This window comes from Manis javanica, chromosome 10 (genome assembly GCF_040802235.1).
Source record: "Manis javanica isolate MJ-LG chromosome 10, MJ_LKY, whole genome shotgun sequence".
In the NCBI taxonomy this organism is placed as follows: Eukaryota; Metazoa; Chordata; class Mammalia; order Pholidota; family Manidae; genus Manis; species Manis javanica.
In genome coordinates this window covers 68,908,681-68,930,740 of record NC_133165.1, presented here as the reverse complement: position 1 = coordinate 68,930,740, position 22,060 = coordinate 68,908,681, and the positions used below count along the sequence as shown (strand labels likewise).

The 22,060-nt window shown below is 35.1% G+C and overlaps 3 protein-coding genes across 3 annotated transcripts in view; 1 reads left to right on the top strand and 2 right to left on the bottom strand.

Annotated features, from left to right (window-relative positions):
- TMEM19 (transmembrane protein 19) overlaps positions 1-12,744 on the bottom strand; it is a 36,723-nt gene extending 23,979 nt beyond the window's left edge. Inside the window, exon 1 of the mRNA XM_017668881.3 lies at positions 12,616-12,744. The gene's annotated coding sequence lies outside the window, so the exon portion shown is untranslated. The remainder of the gene's footprint in view (positions 1-12,615) is intronic.
- Positions 1,092-12,746, bottom strand: THAP2 (THAP domain containing 2). The gene is made up of 3 exons (XM_017668883.3): positions 12,616-12,746; positions 6,528-6,723; positions 1,092-4,834 (listed from the first exon to the last, which is right to left on the bottom strand). Exons 1-3 carry the CDS (start codon positions 12,684-12,686, stop codon positions 4,445-4,447), a joined length of 657 nt encoding a protein of 218 aa, XP_017524372.1. The 5' UTR covers positions 12,687-12,746; the 3' UTR covers positions 1,092-4,444.
- Positions 12,747-13,366: 620 nt separating this feature from the next.
- ZFC3H1 (zinc finger C3H1-type containing) overlaps positions 13,367-22,060 on the top strand; it is a 45,891-nt gene continuing 37,197 nt past the window's right edge. Inside the window, exons 1-2 of the mRNA XM_017668879.3 lie at positions 13,367-14,179; positions 18,556-18,969. Coding sequence (XP_017524368.1) covers positions 13,588-14,179; positions 18,556-18,969 — 1,006 coding nt within the window. The 5' untranslated portion in view covers positions 13,367-13,587. The remainder of the gene's footprint in view (positions 14,180-18,555; positions 18,970-22,060) is intronic.

The following is a 22,060-nucleotide window of genomic DNA, read 5'->3' as shown; positions in this document are numbered from 1 at the left end:
TAAGGCAAAGAAGTGATACAGATTTTTCTGAAATCTACTAACATTTGAATGCCTACTATATACACGTCACAGCTCTGAGGCCCAAAAAAGAAAAAATGACACTCACACACTGCCTTGAAAGAACATAGAAAATGAAAATACGTATGAGACAATTACATTATGATGACTTTATCCAAGTCATGTATAAAACAAGTCTCAAGGAGTAAGACACTTAACTGTCACTTTGATACGTTAAGGGATCAGAGAGGAGTGTCAAAAGCTGACTTGAAAAATGACAAGTTAAATGACCAAGCTGAGGGAAGGGCAATTTGTACAGGTTTGGTGGTTAAGAAGAGCATGAAAATTGGACGTTCAAGAGAATAGAGAAAAGTTAAGAAATATGGCTTGAAATATCTAAATAATTAACTTGAAAATTCATCTGAGTGATAGGCACATATCTGCTGTTATTTTTAAATTTTTGGAGCACACATTAAAAAAATAACTAGGTAGCAGTTTGAAGACTGATTTGTTGTACTAGATTTAACTCATTCTGAGAGGACATTAGGAAGAAGGTGGGCAACAGTAAGGGCAGGAATAAACAAATGGAAAAATATTCTTCCAGTAGCCTTAAGGACATGCTTGTCTGGTTCATCCTAGTTTTCGCTCAATGTCTTAGTAAATGTTAGGACAGTAGTTTTTGAATTAAAACTATTTAACAATACTCTAGGAAAGAAAAAATAAGAAAAAAAATCACCTTATTTCCTTTTTTGTTACTAAAGTAATGCTTTGGCAATCATACTACAAATAAATCTTTGTGTGAGCTCCCAATTGTCAGGATTGACAAAAGATAATTATTATAGTTCTTTATATATCTGGTTTAAATTATATAACCAGTATTTAAAACAATGCAAATAAACTATAATGCATGTTTAGATATAACATGGGTAACAAAAATAATTCCTTTCCCAGGCTTTACATATCTTTATTTTGTCTACAGTTTGCTTCAATTTAAGAAGGACTTCTACAAAACTCTTTTAGGGGGCTAATCTAGGGGAAGGACTTCCACAGAACTGTTCATGTACATTTTTTGGAAATAACAGGCATAAGAGTAATTTCCTTGGAAAAAAGTTTTTAATATCAATATAGTGAGAATACATTTTTTTATGAATATGCAATTAATATACATTATTTTTCAAGTTTCCAACTGTCTAAATACCAAAAAAATCCATATTCTGATGAACCATTTAATACACAAATTAAGTTACCCGTATTCTAACATTCAGAAATGATAAAATACCAACATTATAAAGTCTACCTTGACATATATGTGTGTGTGTATATATATATATATATATATAAATAAAAATGTTTTATTTTAGCTTTGGAGACATGACTTGTTCTATTTTAATAATAGATTCATATGTTTAATAGATAATTATAATGTGGAGGGCAGAGAACAGGATTTTGAGGCTTAAGACCAGTGTTCAATCTAGAATTTCCTAGATGACTAGCATTTTTATCCCTGTGCCAGTTGGCATAGTAAATGTTTTAATGAATAAATTAACAAGGATATCTTCATTTGTAAATTGGAGGTAGTGCCACTTACCACACAGAATTATTTGTAAAGGTGGGTGCCATAGTGTTTTAGTAACTTTAAGACTGAGCTAAATTATTTTTTAAAATATTTTGTTAACTGGGTTTGTTATTTTGTAAAAATATCAAATGTCAAATGAATTCCACTACTTGGCTTTGATGTTGTATTTTATTTATATTTTCCTGTTAACGAACATACCATTAACAACACATTTGTTCAGTGTTTATTTTAAAATGAAAAAAAAAATCTTACAACTCATTAAGAAAACACTGTAATTCAGGTCAACAGCAATGTCCTCCTACCTCCTTTGGTAATTGATAAGAAATGTTTTGTTTCAAAAGAATTTTATATAAAAAGGTCTAAGTTTATGTTCTCATTAAATTCCAATCCAACAGTATTTACCAAAGCACTTCACACATCTTTTATAGCATTTATCATAATTACAAATAAATATAAATTTTTCCTTTCAGGAGATTTTGAGCAACTTAAGTGCAGAAAATCATGTCATACTTATCTTTATGCCAAGTCACTAGACTTTGTCTGATTCTTTGTTAGAGGCTAGTGCCTAACAGACATAGAATGAATAAGACTTAGAGTGAATGAGACTTAGAAGGAATGAACAAGAGGATATATGTTGTATCTAGCAGAGGACAAAGAGCTATCATAATTCTAATTAGTTTTATGGTATATGGTCGAAGTGATAAGCATATCACAAAAGTTTAGAAGTTTCCTTTTAGATATTTCTTTGAATGAGACTAGTTTTAAGGTAGACAGATGTATGTTAATGAAACAATTTAATGTAGGGAGAGTATGGAGCATGTTATCAGAATAACACAAAGATGACAGGAAGAAAACAGCAAAAAGTTTTTGAGTGGTAGTTTTTCAGTGGTCTCAAATAATAATGAAGACTAGGTAACATTGCCAAAAGCTTGTATTTCATGTTTTGTTTCTGTGATTTTCAAAATGTTGTATTATTAAGATACCAAGATATTATTATAAATGGGAACTAACCTGCACTAATTAGTGTTTTATATTGGGGAGGGGTGGTGAACCATATGAGAGATTATACTTGGAAAACACAGTTAATGTTTAAATGATTATTTGCCCAATTTATTTTGAGGTATAATATAGATATGGTCAGTAAGTACTTGCTGATGATTATACATCAGTGAAAAGACATTTGAAACCATACTGGTAAAAGAATGTAATAATAACTCTAAGAGCTAATCCAAAATTAAAGATTAAGATAAAATGACTAATAAAGTTTAGAATATACATAAAAGGATTTTCATAAATATTTGCTGCAAGTGCCTCATGATAACTAAACCAGATTATTCTTACCTTTGCCTTTGTGAAATATCTAGTTGATTGAGAGACATTCCTTATTAAAAGGGCAGATACTGATACTGTAAAAACTTGCTAAAACCCAAGTAAATGTCATTAAAAAAAAAAAAGCAATCCAAACGGCTGGCAACTCTGGCCTCCCAGCCCCATTCCCCTAAAAAATCATCTTAAAATCATGAAGTAGCCATTATCTTACAGGAAACATTTATAGCCATTTATGATTAGGTATATAGTACTTTCATATGGTGGTATCTGAAGCTCAAATTTTTACATGACCAAACTGAAGGAAAGGTTCCTATTAGACATTTAACTAGTGAAATAAGGCAAACTCTTTACTTGTTAAGTGACAACTATGGAATAGTTCTGATACTTTACTTTGTAAAATTAGCACTTGCATAGCTTTATCAGACACACATTTTTATAGAGAACTGCATTTCATTTCCTTATGGAGGACAGTTGTTCTATTTGACTCTCACTAAAGGAGGAGATGAAAAGCAAGCTGTATAAGATAAATTGATTCCATTTTAAGTTACAAATTGTGAAGATAATTATGATGTACTTTTCTAGATTAAATTCTACTGTGGGTTTATGGAAAAAAACTTGAGGTTTGGTACCAACATACATGGGGGCAGGGGGTTATTCCTGACATAGAACTTTGTAGCAGACTTGCTTATTAATGCATCAATTTTTAAACTGTAAATGTAGTATTTTTATTATGATAGAATTGTACACATTTATCTTGTTGTTTAACTAAGGTAAAAGCTAGATCCTGATCTCTACGTTATTTCACAACACCTCTTAGAAAATGAAAATAATCAACTACCAGTTTTTACCAGTCTGAGGTACTTGAGGCCTTTCCTAGCTTGGGTGAATCAATGATACTTTACATTCAAAAATACTATTTTCAAAATATTTTACAATCTATTTTAAAAGCTAGTATTTTTAGGGGAGAGGCCACGATTAGTTTTTACTGGTAAACAGATATGGAAGGTTTAAATAAAAGAACTTGCCCTGTACCTCAGGTGTTTTTTCTATAAATTTTCCAAATCACAGTGCTAACAATAATTTACAACAAAATCCAGCTGTTTAAAAATCATATTTAAATGCTGGCTAATTCCTACTTTGCATCTCATTTAGAATGTAATATCCCAACTTTGGCACAGGAAAAAAATTTTCTAATATAAATTAAACACATCACTTGTCATAGACCATTCTTTAAAGTAGTTTAAAAACCAAAAACACAAAATACCTTGCAAACATACAATTTCCTAGCAAAAATTTTTAAGTAGTTAACTCTCATGTAAGGCACTTCCATTCTTTTTCAAATAAAAGTTTCATGGAAAGTTTTCCATTTTTTTGTAATCAAATCTTCATAAATTATATAGTAATAGTGCTGCTTCAAGTAAAACTTAAATACCCAATTCTGGCATAATTTCCTTACATATCTATCTTTGAACAAAATTAAAGATGGGCATCAAGATCTATGCAGATTAACTTTAAATGAAGGTGCTTTTGGTCTGCTTAGGTTTAGAGAATTGGTAATGTTTTATCTTGCTGATCTTGTTCAAGAATCTTGAAATCTTCCAAATAAAGACTGCTTAAGGCAGTTGGTAAAATGTGTTCTGATGTGCCCTTAGGTAATATGTTATTTGCTTCTAGATTCTTCACCAAGCATGTGGCTTTGATCCATCTTCGAGTTGCTCTGCGTTCTTTTTGTAGGCAAGTTTTCATTTTCCTTCTTAAGCTTGCTATTTCTTTTTCCAGTTTAATTATCCTCTTTTTTGCCTCCATAGGATTCCTAAAGGCATAACTGTGTTCGAGCAGGACTTGCTGACTACTAATGTTTGATTTTAAATTAGATGGTCCGGTTGGAGTACAACTGTTGTTTCTCTTCAAAAGATTCCTTGACTTGAGTTTCTGAGTCAAATAAAATTGGGGGATTGAACATAAATTATGTAGTATCACAAATAAGTGAATTTTGTGCACTATTACATAACAGTATTTAAACTTCTCTTTTAAAAACTGATTTCAAAAGTTTGACAGGAAATATCAGAAGCCCATCTCATATAATCATGGATTTAAGTTTTTCAATTGGCTGAATTAACTCCAGCTACCTATTTATTTTTATTTTCTCTCTCCATAAATATGCAAACATTGGTTTGGAAACAGGCAATGGACTTCCAAGGTCTTTTCCAAGTTACTGAGTATTATTCTAAGGAGACTTTACAAAGCCTTTACAATTTTCTCACTAAGGCCAATTTAATGTATTTAGACATTTGGTTTATCTGTGATACTTATTTTTTAGGTAAATATTATTCTTTCAATTTGATTAATACTTTAGACCTAGGGTTCTACTTGGTAAAACATATTCCCAAGTATGAAGTTCTTGAATAAATTTACTTATTAATTACTTAATAACACATACAAATGTATCTTCTATTCAAGGATTTAAAAATCTGGCCATAAAACTTTTGCCCTAATCAGAAACCTTAAGGGCCCTTTTTTCCCTTTATCTCTTTCATTCAGTTATCAAGGCTTATTAATTCTACCTCCTAAATATCTCCATCATGAATCCTCTGTTCTTCATTATTAATGCTACTGTCCACAGCAGACCCGTTATCATAGCTGACTTAAATATATTAAAAACTTTGTTAATCTCTGCTTCGCTTTGATCCTCACTAATCCATATTCTGCCACTAGAATTACGTTTCTAACAGACTTGATTTTTCAATACTGGCTAAATTACTCTTTGCCTCACCATTACCTAAAGGAAAAAAAAAATCTTTACATGGCATACTATACCATTTAGGATTTCACCTCCTGCCATTCACCATTTTGACATGTCCTCCAGCAGTACTAAACCACTTAATTGTTGCCGGATTATACCATACATAACCTTGTAACTTTTTTATTCATTCAACAAAATTTATTGAAACACAAGGTTATGAATTTTCCTCTGATCAGATATTCCATTAACATTCAATTATTTTCCACTCATATCTCAACACATTGTTTTGTTCTAATCCTCCTATTGGAATTGTCCTGTGCAAGAGCCCTCTCCTAAATTCCAAACTCCAAGCTTAAGACCCACCTAAATGCCTGAGCTCTATGAAGTTTTCTGTTTATCTCCCTCTGAACTTACATTCTTTGGTATAACTCCAGTGTTTTTTTTTTGATTTTTAAAAAAATTTTGGTATCATTAATCTACAATTACATGAGGAACATTATGTTTACTATAACTCCAGTATTTTTTGGGTGCACTGCTGTTAAAGCACTTAGGCACACATTTTCTATGTCATCTTAAAATAAGAGCAGAGTGATCCTGGAGCTTTCATTACTCATGATTTCTCAGTTTTACCAATGGTTTGATTATTGATAATAATTGGCAGTAATGTATAATTCCATTCTAATAAAACAACTTCAACTGGGGAAAGAATGTTGAGAAGACCTGAGCTCTAATTCTAGCTGGCACCTTTATTGCAGTTTTACAACTTTCTTGAGGCATATCATTATATATTAATTTCAATATATCCTGAATTGTTCCATTTCACAAACAAAAAGGGGTTCTAAAAATGGTAAAAATGGGGTAAAAGAAAAGTAAATTACCTACCATAGACTTTATATGGGTACAAAAATCAAAAATGGTTGGAACAGCATCCATTTTAAGTCGTCGAGTTTGTCCTGTTAGGTCAAAACAGGAGGCTTCAAAGTGCTTTGAACAAAGAAAAGTATGTTTTCCTGGCACAAAATTTTTGCGCCTAACCAGGCGAACCCATTCTTTTCTTCTTTTAGGATCCAAAGGAAACCTTAAAAAAAAAAAAAAAAGGCAACTAAAATTTCAACTGTCATACTCCTGGTTACACCCAAATGATAAACAAAATTTTAAAAGGTAATGATATAAAGTGTCTTCCATTTGCATAAAAATGTTTAATTCTCAATGTCCAGACACTGAAATAGAGGTCAATTCATGATAATCTTTTGTAAGTCATAAAAAAATTTAAGAAACTGACATGAGTGGCTTTATTTTTCAGGGTTTTAAACCCTAGTTTTTATAATGGGCAGTAAAAATAAGACTATACTGATCTAGATCAAGTTTATATACAATCATTATAAGCAGGAAAAATTTCATAATGCTTTGATCTGCTGCTGATTTACAGTCAAGACAATGAGATTATCTACAGATTAAATTGGTCAAGGAACACCTAGACAGATTCTGGCATTCCTTCCTGTGTGTTCCTTCTTTATGACACTTACCACATTGTTTTGTAATTTTTCTACTTTAATAAATTTCCAGTGAAAAAAAGTAGATTGTACGTTTCCTGAGGACAGGGATCATTATATCTTTTCATCTCTTTAACACTTAGTGTAGTGCCTTGCAAACAGTAGGGACTCAACAAAAATTTGCTTAATATGGAACGATATATAAATAATTCACTGTATTACTTCCACATAAACTGCATGTTTCTAAAAAACTGAACTCTAAGCTATGCAGTACAATCGAAAACATACTTACTACAAAAAGCAAAATGCTGTTAACAAGTCTAGCAACAATCTTTTTTTCATATATATTTCAAATAAAAAGTATACTGATATATACCCAGTGTATACCTATTAAGAGAAAAATATAAGGGACTATATGAAAATTCTAGTGGTAACTTGGGGAAGGCAGTATAGCACAGAGAATTCAAGTAGTGACTCTATAGCATCTTACTATGCTGACAGACAGTGACTGTAATGGGGTATGTGGTGGGGACTTGATAATAGGGGGGAATGTAGTAACCACAATGTTGCTCATGTAAAACCTGAGCATAAGATTGTATATCAATGATACCTTAACAAAAAATGAAAAAAAGTAAGTGAAAAAAAAAATTCTAGTGGTAACCGTGTTGCTGACTTGGAAACACATAAGAATCAACATTCATCAGTAATAAGTTTCAGTTGAATTCTTCTTTAGTTTGATGATATTATCCTTTAAGTATTAATTATGAACTGACTAGTATTTAAAAAGAACCATTAAATTCATGGTAAAATATCATGTGGCTCAGAAGCCCCCAACTGAAACTTTACTAGGTAACAGCTTTGGCTGTATCAGATATACTAGGTTTGCTCAAATTACCAGTAGTGAGGGGCACAAAGAGATGACAGCCCAGATGTACTGGTGAACACCCTTCCATCTCCTGTCCCTATCCCCCCAAGCTCAAACATACCCTGATTTGAAGATACTAACATTTATGTATCTTTCTAGAGTTCACTTATTTTCATGTATGTATTTTTTTTTCTATTTCACTAGAAATCTCTAATGAATTTCTCTGCCCAGCCCTTATGTCTTAATAATAATGTATTCTCCTTTCAAAGATTCCTGCTTCAATATTTAATGGCTTGGAAATGTTTCCTGTGTCCTATGCTAAAAACCAAGCTTTAGTATACAAGCACATTTCTTGTCGTTGGAGCCTCAGTAAAGATTCATTCACAAATAAGTACTATTATTGTTTTATCATTTATATTAGACTCCTTGGATATATGAAGACTGCCTTTCAGACAACCTATTTTTATTTTCAGCTTTTTAAAACTAGCCCCCCAATTATGAAATCAATATCTCAAATTGAACCTTAACTTGACCAAATTCTACTTCCTTAGGATTCAGTTTAAGAATTCTTTCAGTGAAACTTCTCATCATCAGAAGACTGGGTTAGGTGTTCCTGTAACTAACATGACTGTATCTAAGTGCTTATTGTTCTACATCTAGCACTGGATTGTAAGCTTCTCCTGACTGGGAGCTATGCTTTTCACTACTTTATCCAGTTCAGTAAGCACTTAATCAACTTCTCTGAGGGAATCATTGAATGAAATGAGCTAATGGGGTTAATTTGGCATTAGTAAATAATCTTTAGTTACCTGAGTTGAAAGAGTAGAATAACCAACAGCTTTGTATTTGATTTTGGATGTTTTCATAAATCAGTAACCTTAATCATGTTTTCATGTGTTTAAGTTCTTCTTAGAATAATCAAAGAGCAGGAGATATAGCCCATAAGCTAAATATATACAATAATAAATCATCCTGTAAATATTAAAAAATTAACATGGTGGTAATAGATAGATATATTCTTATCTATGTAATAATAGAACCAGGCTTTCAGAAACATTAGATGTCTTGAAAATTGTTTAGTATTTTAAACAATGCTGTTTTGCTTGGGTATTTAATAAATAGCTGAATGCATCTTACATTCCAAGCACTGTCCTAGGCACTAAAGAATACAGTGATAAACAAAACTGACCTATCTTTATGGTGTATACCTTCTTTGAGGGTATACTGTAATGAGTAAGGTAGGAAATCTAATAGCTTGCTGCACTAGAAAGGAGTGGCTGAGGACATTGTGGAGTCAAACTAGAGTGCCAATCCTGGCTCTTTACATAATAACCAGACAACCTTAGGCAAGTTATTAGGCTTTTTAGGCCTCAGTATTATCATCTATCAAGTGGAGTAGCAACGGTGCCTAGTATGGTTCTAGGGATTGGGATACTAAGAGTAAATGCTTAGTCCATGCACAGTACATAGGAAATACAAAATAAATGCTACTTATTATAATTGTAATTACAAGTGCCATGAGTGTTATAAAATGTTAAGTACAGGATCACATGGAACCATAAAACAGTAAGTGCATTTCCAGTCAGGAGGCCTTAAGAGAATAGGAATTAGTTAGGGAACTTAGGGTGGGGGGGGGTCATGAAGAGAGTTAAGAGTATCTTGGGACAGGGAAGAGTGTAACAACATGAAAAGATGCTGAAGGGCCTTATAATTTAAAGAGCTATTTTGAATTTTATGCAAAACGGTATTGGTAAGCCATTAAAAGCCCTAATTTAGAGAACTCATTATTAACAGAAAATGTTTTAACTGGCTGTTAAAGAGCCATTATTAAAAACTAAGTTGTGTAAGTTTGCAATCAGATTAAAAACAAAGGTAATACTAAAACCCATTGCATTCTAATTATTTTACTATATTTATACTCTTAAAGCCATTTATGTCTGTTACAGCTATATGGTATTAATGCTATCCAACAGTGTGGTACTATATTTCTTCCCAACTCCATGATCACTGATATTATGTTGATGGTTTGAAACCAGCCATGGTAGAAGCATTTATATCATAGAAACTGAGCAAACTCTACAAATCAGGGCTTTTCCCCTTCCCCGCAGAGCCTGTTCTTAAACATTTAGCAATATACCATTGATTTTATACAAGAGCAGTTAGGAATGCATGAATGGAAGCAGTGGACCTGTTAAGAGGCTGCTGTAATAATCCAATCAAGAGGGAATCCTGAGAAGTCAAGGGAGGATGACCTCTCAGTTTCCGGGTGGATGGTATTTTCATTCACTGAGAAAGGGAATATGGGAAGTGGCACAGGTATGCGGGAAGGGCAAGTTTATTAGTATAGTTTTGGTATGCTGAATCTGAGAAACTGAAGAGAGATTGGGGACTGAGGAAATGCTGATACACTTATATAGATGGGAACTCCTTCGAGAGCTTTGACTGGAGATACTGATTTCGGACGTATCAACAAGTAACTGTTAGCTGCGACCACAGGAACAGATGAAATCATTTTGGTGGGGATGGGAAGTCCTAGGTGAGGGGGTGGAGCATGGGACTGGCAGAGACAGGCCAAAGTACGATGAAAATCACAAAATTAGTGTCAAATAATTAAAAAATAGTATTTCAAGGAGGAAATGATCCCATGCCATGAAACAGGAATGTAAGAGTGATAACTCATCTTAGCAAGAGCAGTTTCAGAATAAACTGGGCAAAATTAGATTGGAGTGGGTTGAGCAAGAGATAGGAGAAATGGAGATGGTAAGTTTAGGCAATAGAAATTGTACATGGGGATAAGAAGTCTACCAATGTCCTAGAAGTGTTAATTAAATAGTTTGTATTTATGGAATAGGAATGTATTTTTATTATAAATAATGTTACTTTAAGACAAAAATTTCTGGGGTTACACATGTGTATGTTAATTTCATAGGTAGCAAATGGTAAAATATGGGAGGTATGCAGGTTACTCTATCATAGTGCAACTCTTAAACATTCAATATTGGTGTCTTGACACTTCCTTTTCCCTCATCTTCCAATTCAAATTACCAAATACAGTAGTTTCTCCTCAAACATTTCTCAAATCTGTCCACTTCTTTTCACCCCTACTGTCAGTACCACTCTAGTTCAGGCCAATGCGTGGACTCTGCTTTGTTTTACGACCAGTTCCTGTTTTTTCTCTATCAACTCTCTGTTCTAGTGCTGGTTGTGCCCACAAATACATTGTTTAGCTCAGCTGACACCTGTAGCAGAATCTCCCTGTGAGAAAAACTGTAGGTAAATTAAACATTCTGTAATAAGCTCTTTTCTCATCAAATTCATCTCTAGATGATGCTTGATTGGTACTTTAAGTAACACTGTAATTCTCCATATGGCAACAGAGGGCTTTTTAACATGCAAATTTAATCATGCCATTCTTTTAAAACCCTCCATAGCTTCTCAAGTACTGATTAGATAAAATAGAAAATCCTTAAAGTGTATACAGGACCACATGTCATCCTTTGGTCCCATTTGAAATTTCACATCCTTTGAAAACTGTTCTTTGACTTTCTAAGGCTAAGTTCAGTCTCCCTGAATGTATCTTCTGTGGCACTTAACCGAGTTATTAGTCTATCTTTCTCATTACACCGTAAACTCCAGGAATATAATAAGATCCCTAGCCAATAAGTTAGGCACATAAGTACTCAGTACACATTTCATGGATGAGTGAATACAGCACTGTATTTGCACGCAGTCGTTGAAAAACAGAAACACAAGGATTTAAGTGGTAACTTTTAATAATGGGGTACATTTAGTCATAATGAAGTAGGGGAAAGACAAGGATAACATTTTCTACTAAGATCGTATTAAGTTATGAAGTGTCTAAAATCAGAACAATTGCACTTAACTTTTTTCCATGCTTCTTTTCTTCAGGCACATGGCATGCACTTGCAGGGAAGGTAAAAATTTACCTAGTACTCACTATATTTCACTTAATGTTCAAAGTGCTTTCAATAATTCTGACCTGACCAGAACTAAAGAATTTTGATTGCTCTTCCGGCAAACGAAGGAAAAGCACAACTAGGTTCTTTTTATTACTGTTCCAGTAAGAATAGGAAACTCATCTTTATTACGTTCATAACATCACTTAATTACACAGCTACCAATGACGACTCAATTTCTCTGCATTTACAGTATGTAACTAGAAATCTTCACGCTTCCCATGTCAATTCAGCTAGTGAGAATTTCCTAATTTTAACGGGAACACAGCACGCTTTTAAGATCACTGCTGACTTGAACAGGAAGATCTCGTTTCCTCTGATGGAGTCATTAATGTCAAGACCCTAATTATATAGGAGTGAATGAGAAATTAAAGTATCCTCCTGTCACTTTCTAAGGAGCGAACACCGTTACAGGGCTTGGATTTCTTTTGAAGTGAATAAACATTCTCTGAAGGGAGAAAAAGACTGGACAGATGTGAGAAACACAGAAAAGGCAAAAACGATGCTTCCTTGGTACTAGCTAGGCAGTGAAGTAATTAGAATTAGTAGAATCCTTCTTCTGTTCCTTCCACACAAGCGATACCCAATCTAGAGTTCCCCCGTTCCTGGCACCCCCACTCCCCGCCCCAGGTTACCTGTGGAAGCTGATGTTAATGTGCTTGTTGTAGGTAGTAGCACAGCCCGCCGCGGCGCAATTGGTCGGCATTTCCCGTTCCCCCTCATTCGGCGTTGTCTTAAGCGTGTTCTGGGGCGCTGGCTTTTTGCTACTATTCTTTCGGGCAGAGGATGGGCAAGCGAGGCAGGGGAAGGGTCCACCGAGCTGAGTGGTATGGCGGGGACAGGGTGGGGAAAAAGGGGTGTCTGTGTGTGCGCGTGTGGTGTTGGGTTGGGGCTCAGCCTTCCTTTCTCTTTATTAATATGGCGGGCTTGAGCCAGCGGAGCTGACAGCCGCAGAGCGCCAGTCGCCTTCTTTTGCCTTCACCAACATGGCGGACACATCCCGGCCCCCTCCTCGGCCCCGAAAAGGGAGCGGGCCTACTGCATCGCTTCAGCAGCGGTCCGAGCCATCAGAGGGTTTCTCCCCACTCCCACCCTCATCCCACTAAGAAACTGACTCGAGGCCGAGATTGAGGAGACCCGCCCACCCTGCCACGCACCCAGATACCCCAGCGCAGAGTCTGGTGTGGGCGTGAGCCACAGACCGAAAGGGACAGACTCGACAGCTAAGAGACTTGTGAATCTCACTCGTAAATCAAACTGAGAATTCCGTTGTCCTAATTGTTATCGCGTGAACTGGGAGCCTTGTTTCCTGCGTTCCGCAAGGAAGTGACGTCACGGACGGAGCCTCTTCCAGAGCCCCTTTCTCGCGAGGCGGAAGAACCACGATCGCGGAGGAGCAAGGGGGCGCTAGGGAAGGGAACTGGGTTGCGACGGTCCGGCGAGAAAGAGCTAGGGTGCGGGGAAGTTGGGGAGCAGAGCCCGCTAGGTGTGGGGTAAGGCCGCACCGACCGGGCCCGTTAGTAACGAAGGGAACCGAGGAGCAGGGCAGTTGTCGGGCAGATCCCCGGACGGAGGGCTGAGGCGGTGTGGACGGCGCTGCTCCCGGGATGGCGACCGCAGATCCTTCGGCCCCGGCCTCCAGCGGCCTGTCGCCCAAGGAAGAAGGGGAGCTAGAAGACGGGGAAATTAGCGACGACGACAACAACAGCCGGGGACGGAGCCGCAGCAGCAGCAGCAGCAGCGGCGCCGGGCTGTTACAGTACCCGCGGCGGCGGCCTCCTCACCCCGCCCGCGGCGGCGGGGCTGGCACGGGCGGAGGCTCCTCGTCGTCCGCCTCTTCTCAGCAGCAGATGAGGAATTTCTCACGCCCACGGTACACGTCGGAGCGGGGCCACCTCAGGGGACACAGCAGCTACCGACCCAAAGAGCCGTTCCGGTCTCACCCGCCGTCGGTGCGGATGCCTTCGAGCTCGCTGTCCGAAAGCAGTCCCCGGCCGTCCTTCTGGGAGAGGAGCCACATTGCCTTGGACCGTTTCCGCTTTCGAAGCAGGCCTTACCGGGGTGGGAGTCGCTGGAGTCGGGGGCGAGGAGGGGGTGAACGAGGAGGCAAGCCGGTGGGCAGACCTCTGGGAGGCGGAGCGGGACCCGGATTCGGCAGCAGTCAGAGCTGGCGAGAACCCTCTCCGCCTCGGAAGAGTTGTATCCTTAACGTGGCGCCCTGCCTTGGGTGTGTCACTACTTAAGTTCCCTTTCGCGGCATTACACCGTCTGTTGAGATGACTAACTTCTCAGAACCATCAGAACCGCTTACTTGTCACTGTGTCAATATGCTTAAAGTAAGTTGTTCTTTGGTATTCTCCGTGGGTCGTGCTATAGTGTTGGTTTTTAAGGTTGCTTTATTAGACGTACTGCTTTTTAAGATTAACGTGTTATGGACTGGGGCCAAGCTGGTGGAATCTAAGTCTAAAAATAAGATTTATAAAAGTACATCAGAAACCCATGTTTCATTAGCATTTTTTTTTTTTTTTTTTGCTGGTCCAGGAACTTTGTTTTTATGTGAAGTTGGCTTAGATTATTAAAGGGAGAAAAAAAAATCATACACAGTGTGGGAGATACTGTTACTTCTATTATATTGCACTTGGACATTGAAAATTGTTAAGTTTAATTCTGCATAATCCTATCGTTTTTGTGGTTGTTTACCTCTCTTGATTTACTCTTACATATTGCTGCCTTTTTAAGTGGGGGAGAAAAAAGACCCCGGGTTTTCACCAACTCTGTTGATTCAGAGCTTTTAAATTCATGTATCTTTTTGGAAAACTACCTCCTCAACTTGTTTATTTTTTATGGTCATTTTTTGGACATTTTATAACTTGGTGCCGACAAATGTAGGCCAGAGAGAGAAAGATAAACTTAAAAACTTAACAGCATTTTTATACCTTGGGATGTGGAGATTAGCGAGAGGTTGAAAAGGAAGAATCAAAATACTTTTTTTTTTTGTTCCCTCTAATCTCATTCTTAGTTGTCTTTAACATTCCTGAGTTTACTCTGGATTTATACTGAACTAAACCATCTGAAGATTTGCAGTTTTATCGTGGTTCACGGAACTGTTCTAATTACATGATAACTTCATAAAAATAGTTTACTAAGTACTTTTATTACTGGTTGTAGTTTTCATGGTGTAATGCTTTTATAATATATTCATTACATAAGAAACTTACACAGTGAAGGCACTCAACACTGTTCTTACATAATACTGAGGGCCAAATGGTCTTTCCCAGATGCCAGCATATGAAGGGAGCAAGAAATGTAAGTTTAGGTAAGTAGCAGCCTCTGCTGTTATGCACTGAAAAAACTTATTTCTGCAACCACAAATTGGATTAGGAATGTCAGGATTGCTTGAGAGAAAATCATGTAGATATTTAATGTTTGAAAAAGCAAGAGTATGTTCTTTCAATCAGGTTAGAAAATCTCTGCCCAAAATGATTTTTAACTAAGGATTTGTTAGTTATTCTTAATCTAAAAGCAGGTTATTTCAGCACATATATCTAAATTTTTTAAGAATACAAAAGGTGAAACTTGTAGTTTATGTTGGAGAGACAAATGTAAATAAGTATTACAGTTTGATGTAAAAAGTCCAAATTGAAGTGTGTAAAAAGTACTATGGGAGCTCAGAGTTTTTTCTTAATTGTGTGTTAGAGAAGTGGTGATGAGTGGGTGGGCATCCCTGTCTCCTGCCTTTGCCTTCTTTTTGTTTATTTAATGCCAGTTAGATTTCTGCCATATCTCTTTATTGTTAAATTTAAATGTCTTTATTAATAAATAGGCATATGAACTTGTGAAAAAAGTACAGGAAAATATTCAGTCTGATTTCTGTAACATGTTAATCAGAAATGAGCTGTTCTGCTGTTTTTCTTTTCACAGATGCTGCACTTAAGCAAAGGTTGCTTGTTTTGATCCCTCTGCTCAGTTTTCCTCATGAAGTATCATTAATCCATCCTAGAGGTGGTATTCTTTATAAGAATTTGTGAAGGAAAACATAGTTTGCAGTCACTTGTATAATGTGAGCAAACAAAATTTGTCATAAAAATTTTATTTATTCAAATTCCTTTATTACCAAGGTTGTACTCAGTTAAATTCATATTTCCACTGTGTGATTATAACATGATTTTAATCAATATTTTGATAAGAAAGAATAAAGGTTATACTGTGGCTCATTTCCATAATTTAGAAGTGAAGTAGGATGAGAATAGGTGGTGGTTTTTTTTTTAACTTCTTTGTAATGATTAATGTATGCTAGGTGCAGCTTTGAAGAAATAGAAGAAACCAGATTCTATTGCTGTATTTTCATTTTCATTCGTCTTAAATTTGTCTTAGTGATAGACACTTTGTTAATCAATCTTAGCATATGTATCTCTTGGATGACTACTGTGTTAAACTTTCATATCTGATGGGAGCTGACATAATTAGGCCAGTATCTCTCTTCCATAGAAAGTCATTCTATTTTCACTTGCACTTGTAAAGGTCGAATAGAAATTCTTTTTTAAAACCAGGTTTCAGATACAAGTTATATCTGGACCAGCTTAAAATTAAGTCTTCTAAGTGTTTTTTTCATCCTAGCTGTTTTGTATAAATAGAAGTAGATTTCATTTACATTGAAGACAATTAGTTAAAATCATAACTCAATTGTTCTTATTTTTCTGTCCTTCAGTTTTTCTTGTGTATTGAATCATTTCCCTTCCAGGTGTTTCCAAGGCCCTCAGTCTTATTTTTTAAATCACTATGGTTGTTCTTCTAGGTGGCTCCACTGAAAAGTGAGATGTAAATGCAGATAATTACAGAAATTGTGTAGAAAGAGTACATAATGGTGGGGTGGGGAGCAAGTAATTCTCTGGCTTCACATAGGAGGTGACATTTGAATTGGGTCTCTTTGAGGGACAACAAAACCTAGACACAAAGCTATGCATAAATTGTGATGAACAGGGGAAAGGTGAGATTGGAAAGGAAGTACAGGTCAAATCATGAAGGCTTTATGTACCATTATAAGGATTTTCGATTCTGAGATTTAAACGTAAGAGATCTGATCAGATTTGTATTTTAGAAAGGTTAGTCTAGGAGCAATTTGGGAGCGTGGCTTGTGGAAGATAGAAACCCAAATGTCTATCACCAGACCTTACTTCTCTCTTCTATTGGAGAGAAAGAGGCTAAGTAGAGCTCATAGGAGAGCACTGTTATTGTAGGAATTGGAGAGAAAGGAGGATGAAAACTTAAGCTGGGGGTGCCCGAGTGGGGACAGTAGGGAAATGAGAGAGTGGATTTACGGAAGCCAAGAGAGAAGTGGCTCATAGTGTCCAATGCTGTAGAGAGGTCAGGGAAAATAAGGTTTGAAAACGTGGATAAGCTCAGCCAGCAGAAGCCAGATTCCACGTGGTTGAAAAGACAGATAATAAGAAACAAGTACTCTTTCAAGAGGAGAGATCAGAGAACCAAAGATTTATTAGAACAGTTATGTTGCAGAACTGTTAAGATTTTAATTTGTGATGCTAATTTAGTTTCTGAAATACTTGGTTGTGATCACCATTCTTGCATTGCTCATTGGGGAAAATCTTTCGCAAGTTGCTTCTCTTGTAAGTTGTTAAACAGAAGAACCATATTTAGGGAGCTGTACTGTTACATCTTAGCCAATTCAAATGACCTGTAAATAATATATGTATTAAAACCACCTAAAATACTTAACTTTTCTCATGCTAATTTCTAGGCTTGTAGAAGTAAGGTGTAACAATTTTTATATGTATGAATTATTTTGAATGAAAACTTTAGTTTCAGACACTAGCCATTTCCAAGGAAGAAGTTATGTTCTGTGTATCACTATGTTATGGAAGAAAAATAAATTGGTGTAGATATCTTTATTTTTAGGGGAAAATTAGTTTAGAAGATGCATTTTGAATACTAGTAAAAGATTTTATTTTTTTACATAACTGCCTTAATTGTCTTGTGCATATATTAGATGTTAGTATGTTGATGAGCTGAGATTGCTATAATATTAGGTTTTTAAGGAAATGTTTCCTGTTTAATAAATTAATCTTAGCTATTGTCCTTGTTCATTTTTATCTCTATTTTTTAAAATTTGAGACATGAGAAGAAACTAATTAAGAAGAAGAAATGTTACCTCCTAATTATCTGTAATACAAATTATCCACATCTGTGACAAATCATTCAGTTTCTCCCCTCTTTCTTCAGAAAGGAATCTTTAACCTCTAGCTCATTATGGGCTTACCTGATATCTACAGAAGGAAGGATGCTATAACCCAGCTACATGGCATACCTGTGGATACTATGGGTAATAACTGATACTGGTGATTTTGTAAGTGGACTGTTTATTTGGATACTCGTTAAATTTGAAATAGGGGCACATAATGAAAGTGGGCATTAGCACATATATTAAATGGAATTTAGTAATTTAAAAATATCAATTCATCTTTCTTGAAAAACAAAAAGGGAGACAATTTATAACAATGTGTTTTTGTTAAATTAACTGGAAAATTTTTGGAGATTGGTTTCCTTAATATGCTTTTCAGCCAAAAGTTTTGGAAGATCTCCATCAAGAAAAAATTATTCATCAAAAAGTGAAAACTGTGGTGAAGAAACTTTTGAAGATTTACTTTTGAAGTATAAACAAATACAGTTGGAACTAGAGTGCATCAATAAAGATGAAAAATTAGCTTTGAGTAGCAAAGAAGAAAATGTGCAGGAAGATCCTAAAACATTGAACTTTGAGGACCAAGCAAGCACTGATAATGTCAGTATTACAAAAGACGCAAATAAAGAAATAGCTCCTGAGGAGAAAACACAGCTCAAAACTTTTAAGGCATTTGAATTAAAACCACTCAGGCAAAAATTGACTTTACCAGGAGATAAGAACCGGTTGAAAAAAGTTAAAGATGGAACAAAACAGCTTTCTGTGAAATCTGACACTACTGAATCTAGTCAAGGTAATGGAATTAAAAATTTCAATTAGTAATAGGATTCTTTTTCTCTAAAGGGGTAACTAATTATTATGGTAGTGGGCATCACTGAAATGATTTTAGTATTTGTGAATTCGTTTTTCACTTTCTACGTAGACAGTCATATTACTGAATAATAACAAGTTATAATCTTTCTTTTTTGGCCTTACATGCTGATCAGGACTAACAGCATACTTTTTAACATAAGTGACAATAGTGGGCACTTTTGTTCCCTAACCTAAAGGGTATGCTTTTGATATTTACCTTTAAACATGTTAAGTTTTTTGTAGGTACCCTTTATTGTAAAGGAATTTCTTGGTATTTTTTCTTCTATTGTTTGTTTGAGATCTTTATCATGAACGGATGTTGAAGTTAATCATCTTTTTTTTCATTATTAAGTACATCTAATTTTTCTCCTTTATTTTGTAGTGTTAAATCACCTTGTATGCTTGGAATAAACCTGGCCAGTTCATGATATATCATTTTTGTATATCACAGGTTTGGTTTGTTAATGTTTTTTCCCCTTTTTTAAGGAAGGTGTAATTTATATACAGTAATATTTATCCTTTTTAGTGTATAGTTCTTTTGATAAATGCAGGCAGTTGGGTAACCACTGCCAGTCACCACAATTAAGGAACAGTTCCATTCATTAACTCCCGCCGACTCCCTTTTTGTAGTCTGCCTTCCCTCAGTCCTTAGGTCACCCTGGGGTGTAACCACTGATCTGTTTTCTATCTCTGTAGTTTTGCCTTTTCCAGAATGTCATGTAAGCGGAATCATAGAGTACATTGCCTTTTGATTCTAGCTTCTTTAACTTAATAGAGTATATTTGAGATTAAACCATGTAGTTGTATGTATCAATAGTTTCTCCTTTTTTTTTTTTTTTTTTGCTGCATATCCCACTGTATGGCTGTACTGCTGTTGCTTACCCATTTTTTACTTATGAGACAGTTGGGTTTTTCCAGTTTTGGGGAATTATAAAACCTTCATGAATGAAGATTTGCTAGTATTTTGTTTAGAATTTTTCACCAGGGTTCATAGTTTTAGTTTTAATATAAGGTTATGATGCCCAAAATGAGTTGGAGAGTCGTTTCCTCTTTTTCTCTGGAGTAGTTTAAGATTGGGATCATTATGGAGATATTTGGTAGATCTTGCTGGTAAAGGTGTCTGGACCTAGACGGAATTTTTTCTGTGAAGGTTTTAAACGATTGACTGTTCATGTTTTCTACTTTTGGTTAAGGCAGTTTTCTAGTAATGTGCCTATTTCCTGTAAGTTGTAAAGTTTATAAAAAGTTATTCGTAAGAATCTCACCTTTTTTATTATATGTAGCATTTGTAAGTTGTATTGCCCACCTTTGAAAAAATTTCCCCAGAAATAAGTCCATAGCTTCAAAGACTGATTAGTTTTTTTGGTCTCTCTACAATTGAGATCATTTTGGGCTATGGATTTCTGCTTTAGTTGCATCTGTTTGTAATATGTAAATTTTTTGCATTCATTTCTAAATATCTTCTAATTTTTATTTTTCTTTGACCTTTAGCCCATTTGAAAGTGTTTCTTAACTTCCAAACATAAAGGTTTTCTAGCTGTATATTTTAATACTGATGTCTAAGTCAATCATATTCTCAGAGAATAATATCTAAATGATACCAATCTTCTGAAATATTGTAGAGACTTGCTTTATTGTCTAGTATGTGATTGATTTTTATAACTGGCCTGTGTGTATTTGAAAGGAATGTATGGATTTAGATAAACCTTCTTATATTCTCATCTTTCTCCATTTTTATCTGTTTTTATTTTAATTAATTTTATTAAGTCTTTCTCCATTTTTAAATCTGTTTAATCTGTCAGTTACTGAGAGGCTGGTTAAAATCTGCCATTGTGGTGGTGGATTTGTGGTTTTAACTTTTAATGTATTTTACATTAATTTTTTTTTTTTTTTGCTTTCTTTTGAGGCTGGGGAATTGATATTATCATTATTATGTAATGGTCCTCTTTATCTCCAGTAATGTTTTTCCCTAAAAGGCTGTCATATTAATAGCTACATCATCTTTCTCTTGATAAGTGTATAGGCTTTGTATATCATTTTCCATCCTTTCAGTCTTTTTATTCATGTCTCAAATGTCACATCCATAGTGTAGAGCTGAGTTTAATTTGTAATTTCTCTGTAAAGTAGAACATACAGTCCATTCACATTTTTTCATGATCACCAATATTTGGGTTTATTTGCATGTTCCTTTTTCTTGCTGCTCGATTATTTTTTTTTCATACATACAATTTTTTTTCTTTTTTAGTTTGGAAGTTAGATACTAAGTTTCTGGTCTCATTTTGGTTCCTGTAGGAATTGTAACAGGAATTCTTACAAATATTTAAAGTTGATCAAGGTCTTTATCCTCTCTGATACAAGGATCAATATTTGCCTAGTTTTTCCCATATATTTAATACTTTTTTTGGTTCACTCTTCCTTCTTTGTCTGGAATCACCTATGCTTGCTTTTTTGGAATTTCCCCCTGTGTCTGCTGAATGTAAAACTTTTTTTTTTTTTGCCATCTTTTAAAGATAGTTTTCCTAGGTTTAGAATTCGGGACTGGTTAATTATATCTTCAACATATTAAGATGTTTTCTGACTTCTGTTGTTAATTTTGGAAAATCAGGTGTCAGTCTTTATAGTTTTAATAGAAAGTCAGTAAAATAATAGTTTTAATAGAAAGTACTCTCTTTTCTTTATTTGATATTCCTTGATATTCTGTAGGTTAACTAGATTTGTTAATTATAGATTTCTTTTTATTTAATCCAGCTTGGATTTTGTTGTGCTGCTTGTTTATATTGATTATGAAAAATTGTCATTATCACTTACAATATTGTCCCTTTATATTCTGGAACTTTATATAGATATATGCTGTATTAAATCATTTCACTTTATCTTCCATTTCTCTTAACCCATCACTTTGTAATTCTGTGCTACAGTCTGGAAAATTTCCTCTGCTGTATGTATCTTTCAGTTCACTTATTCTCCCTTGTTAACTGTCTGGTTGGTCTTTAATCCATCTATTGAGTTTTACATTTCAGTTAGAGTTTTTA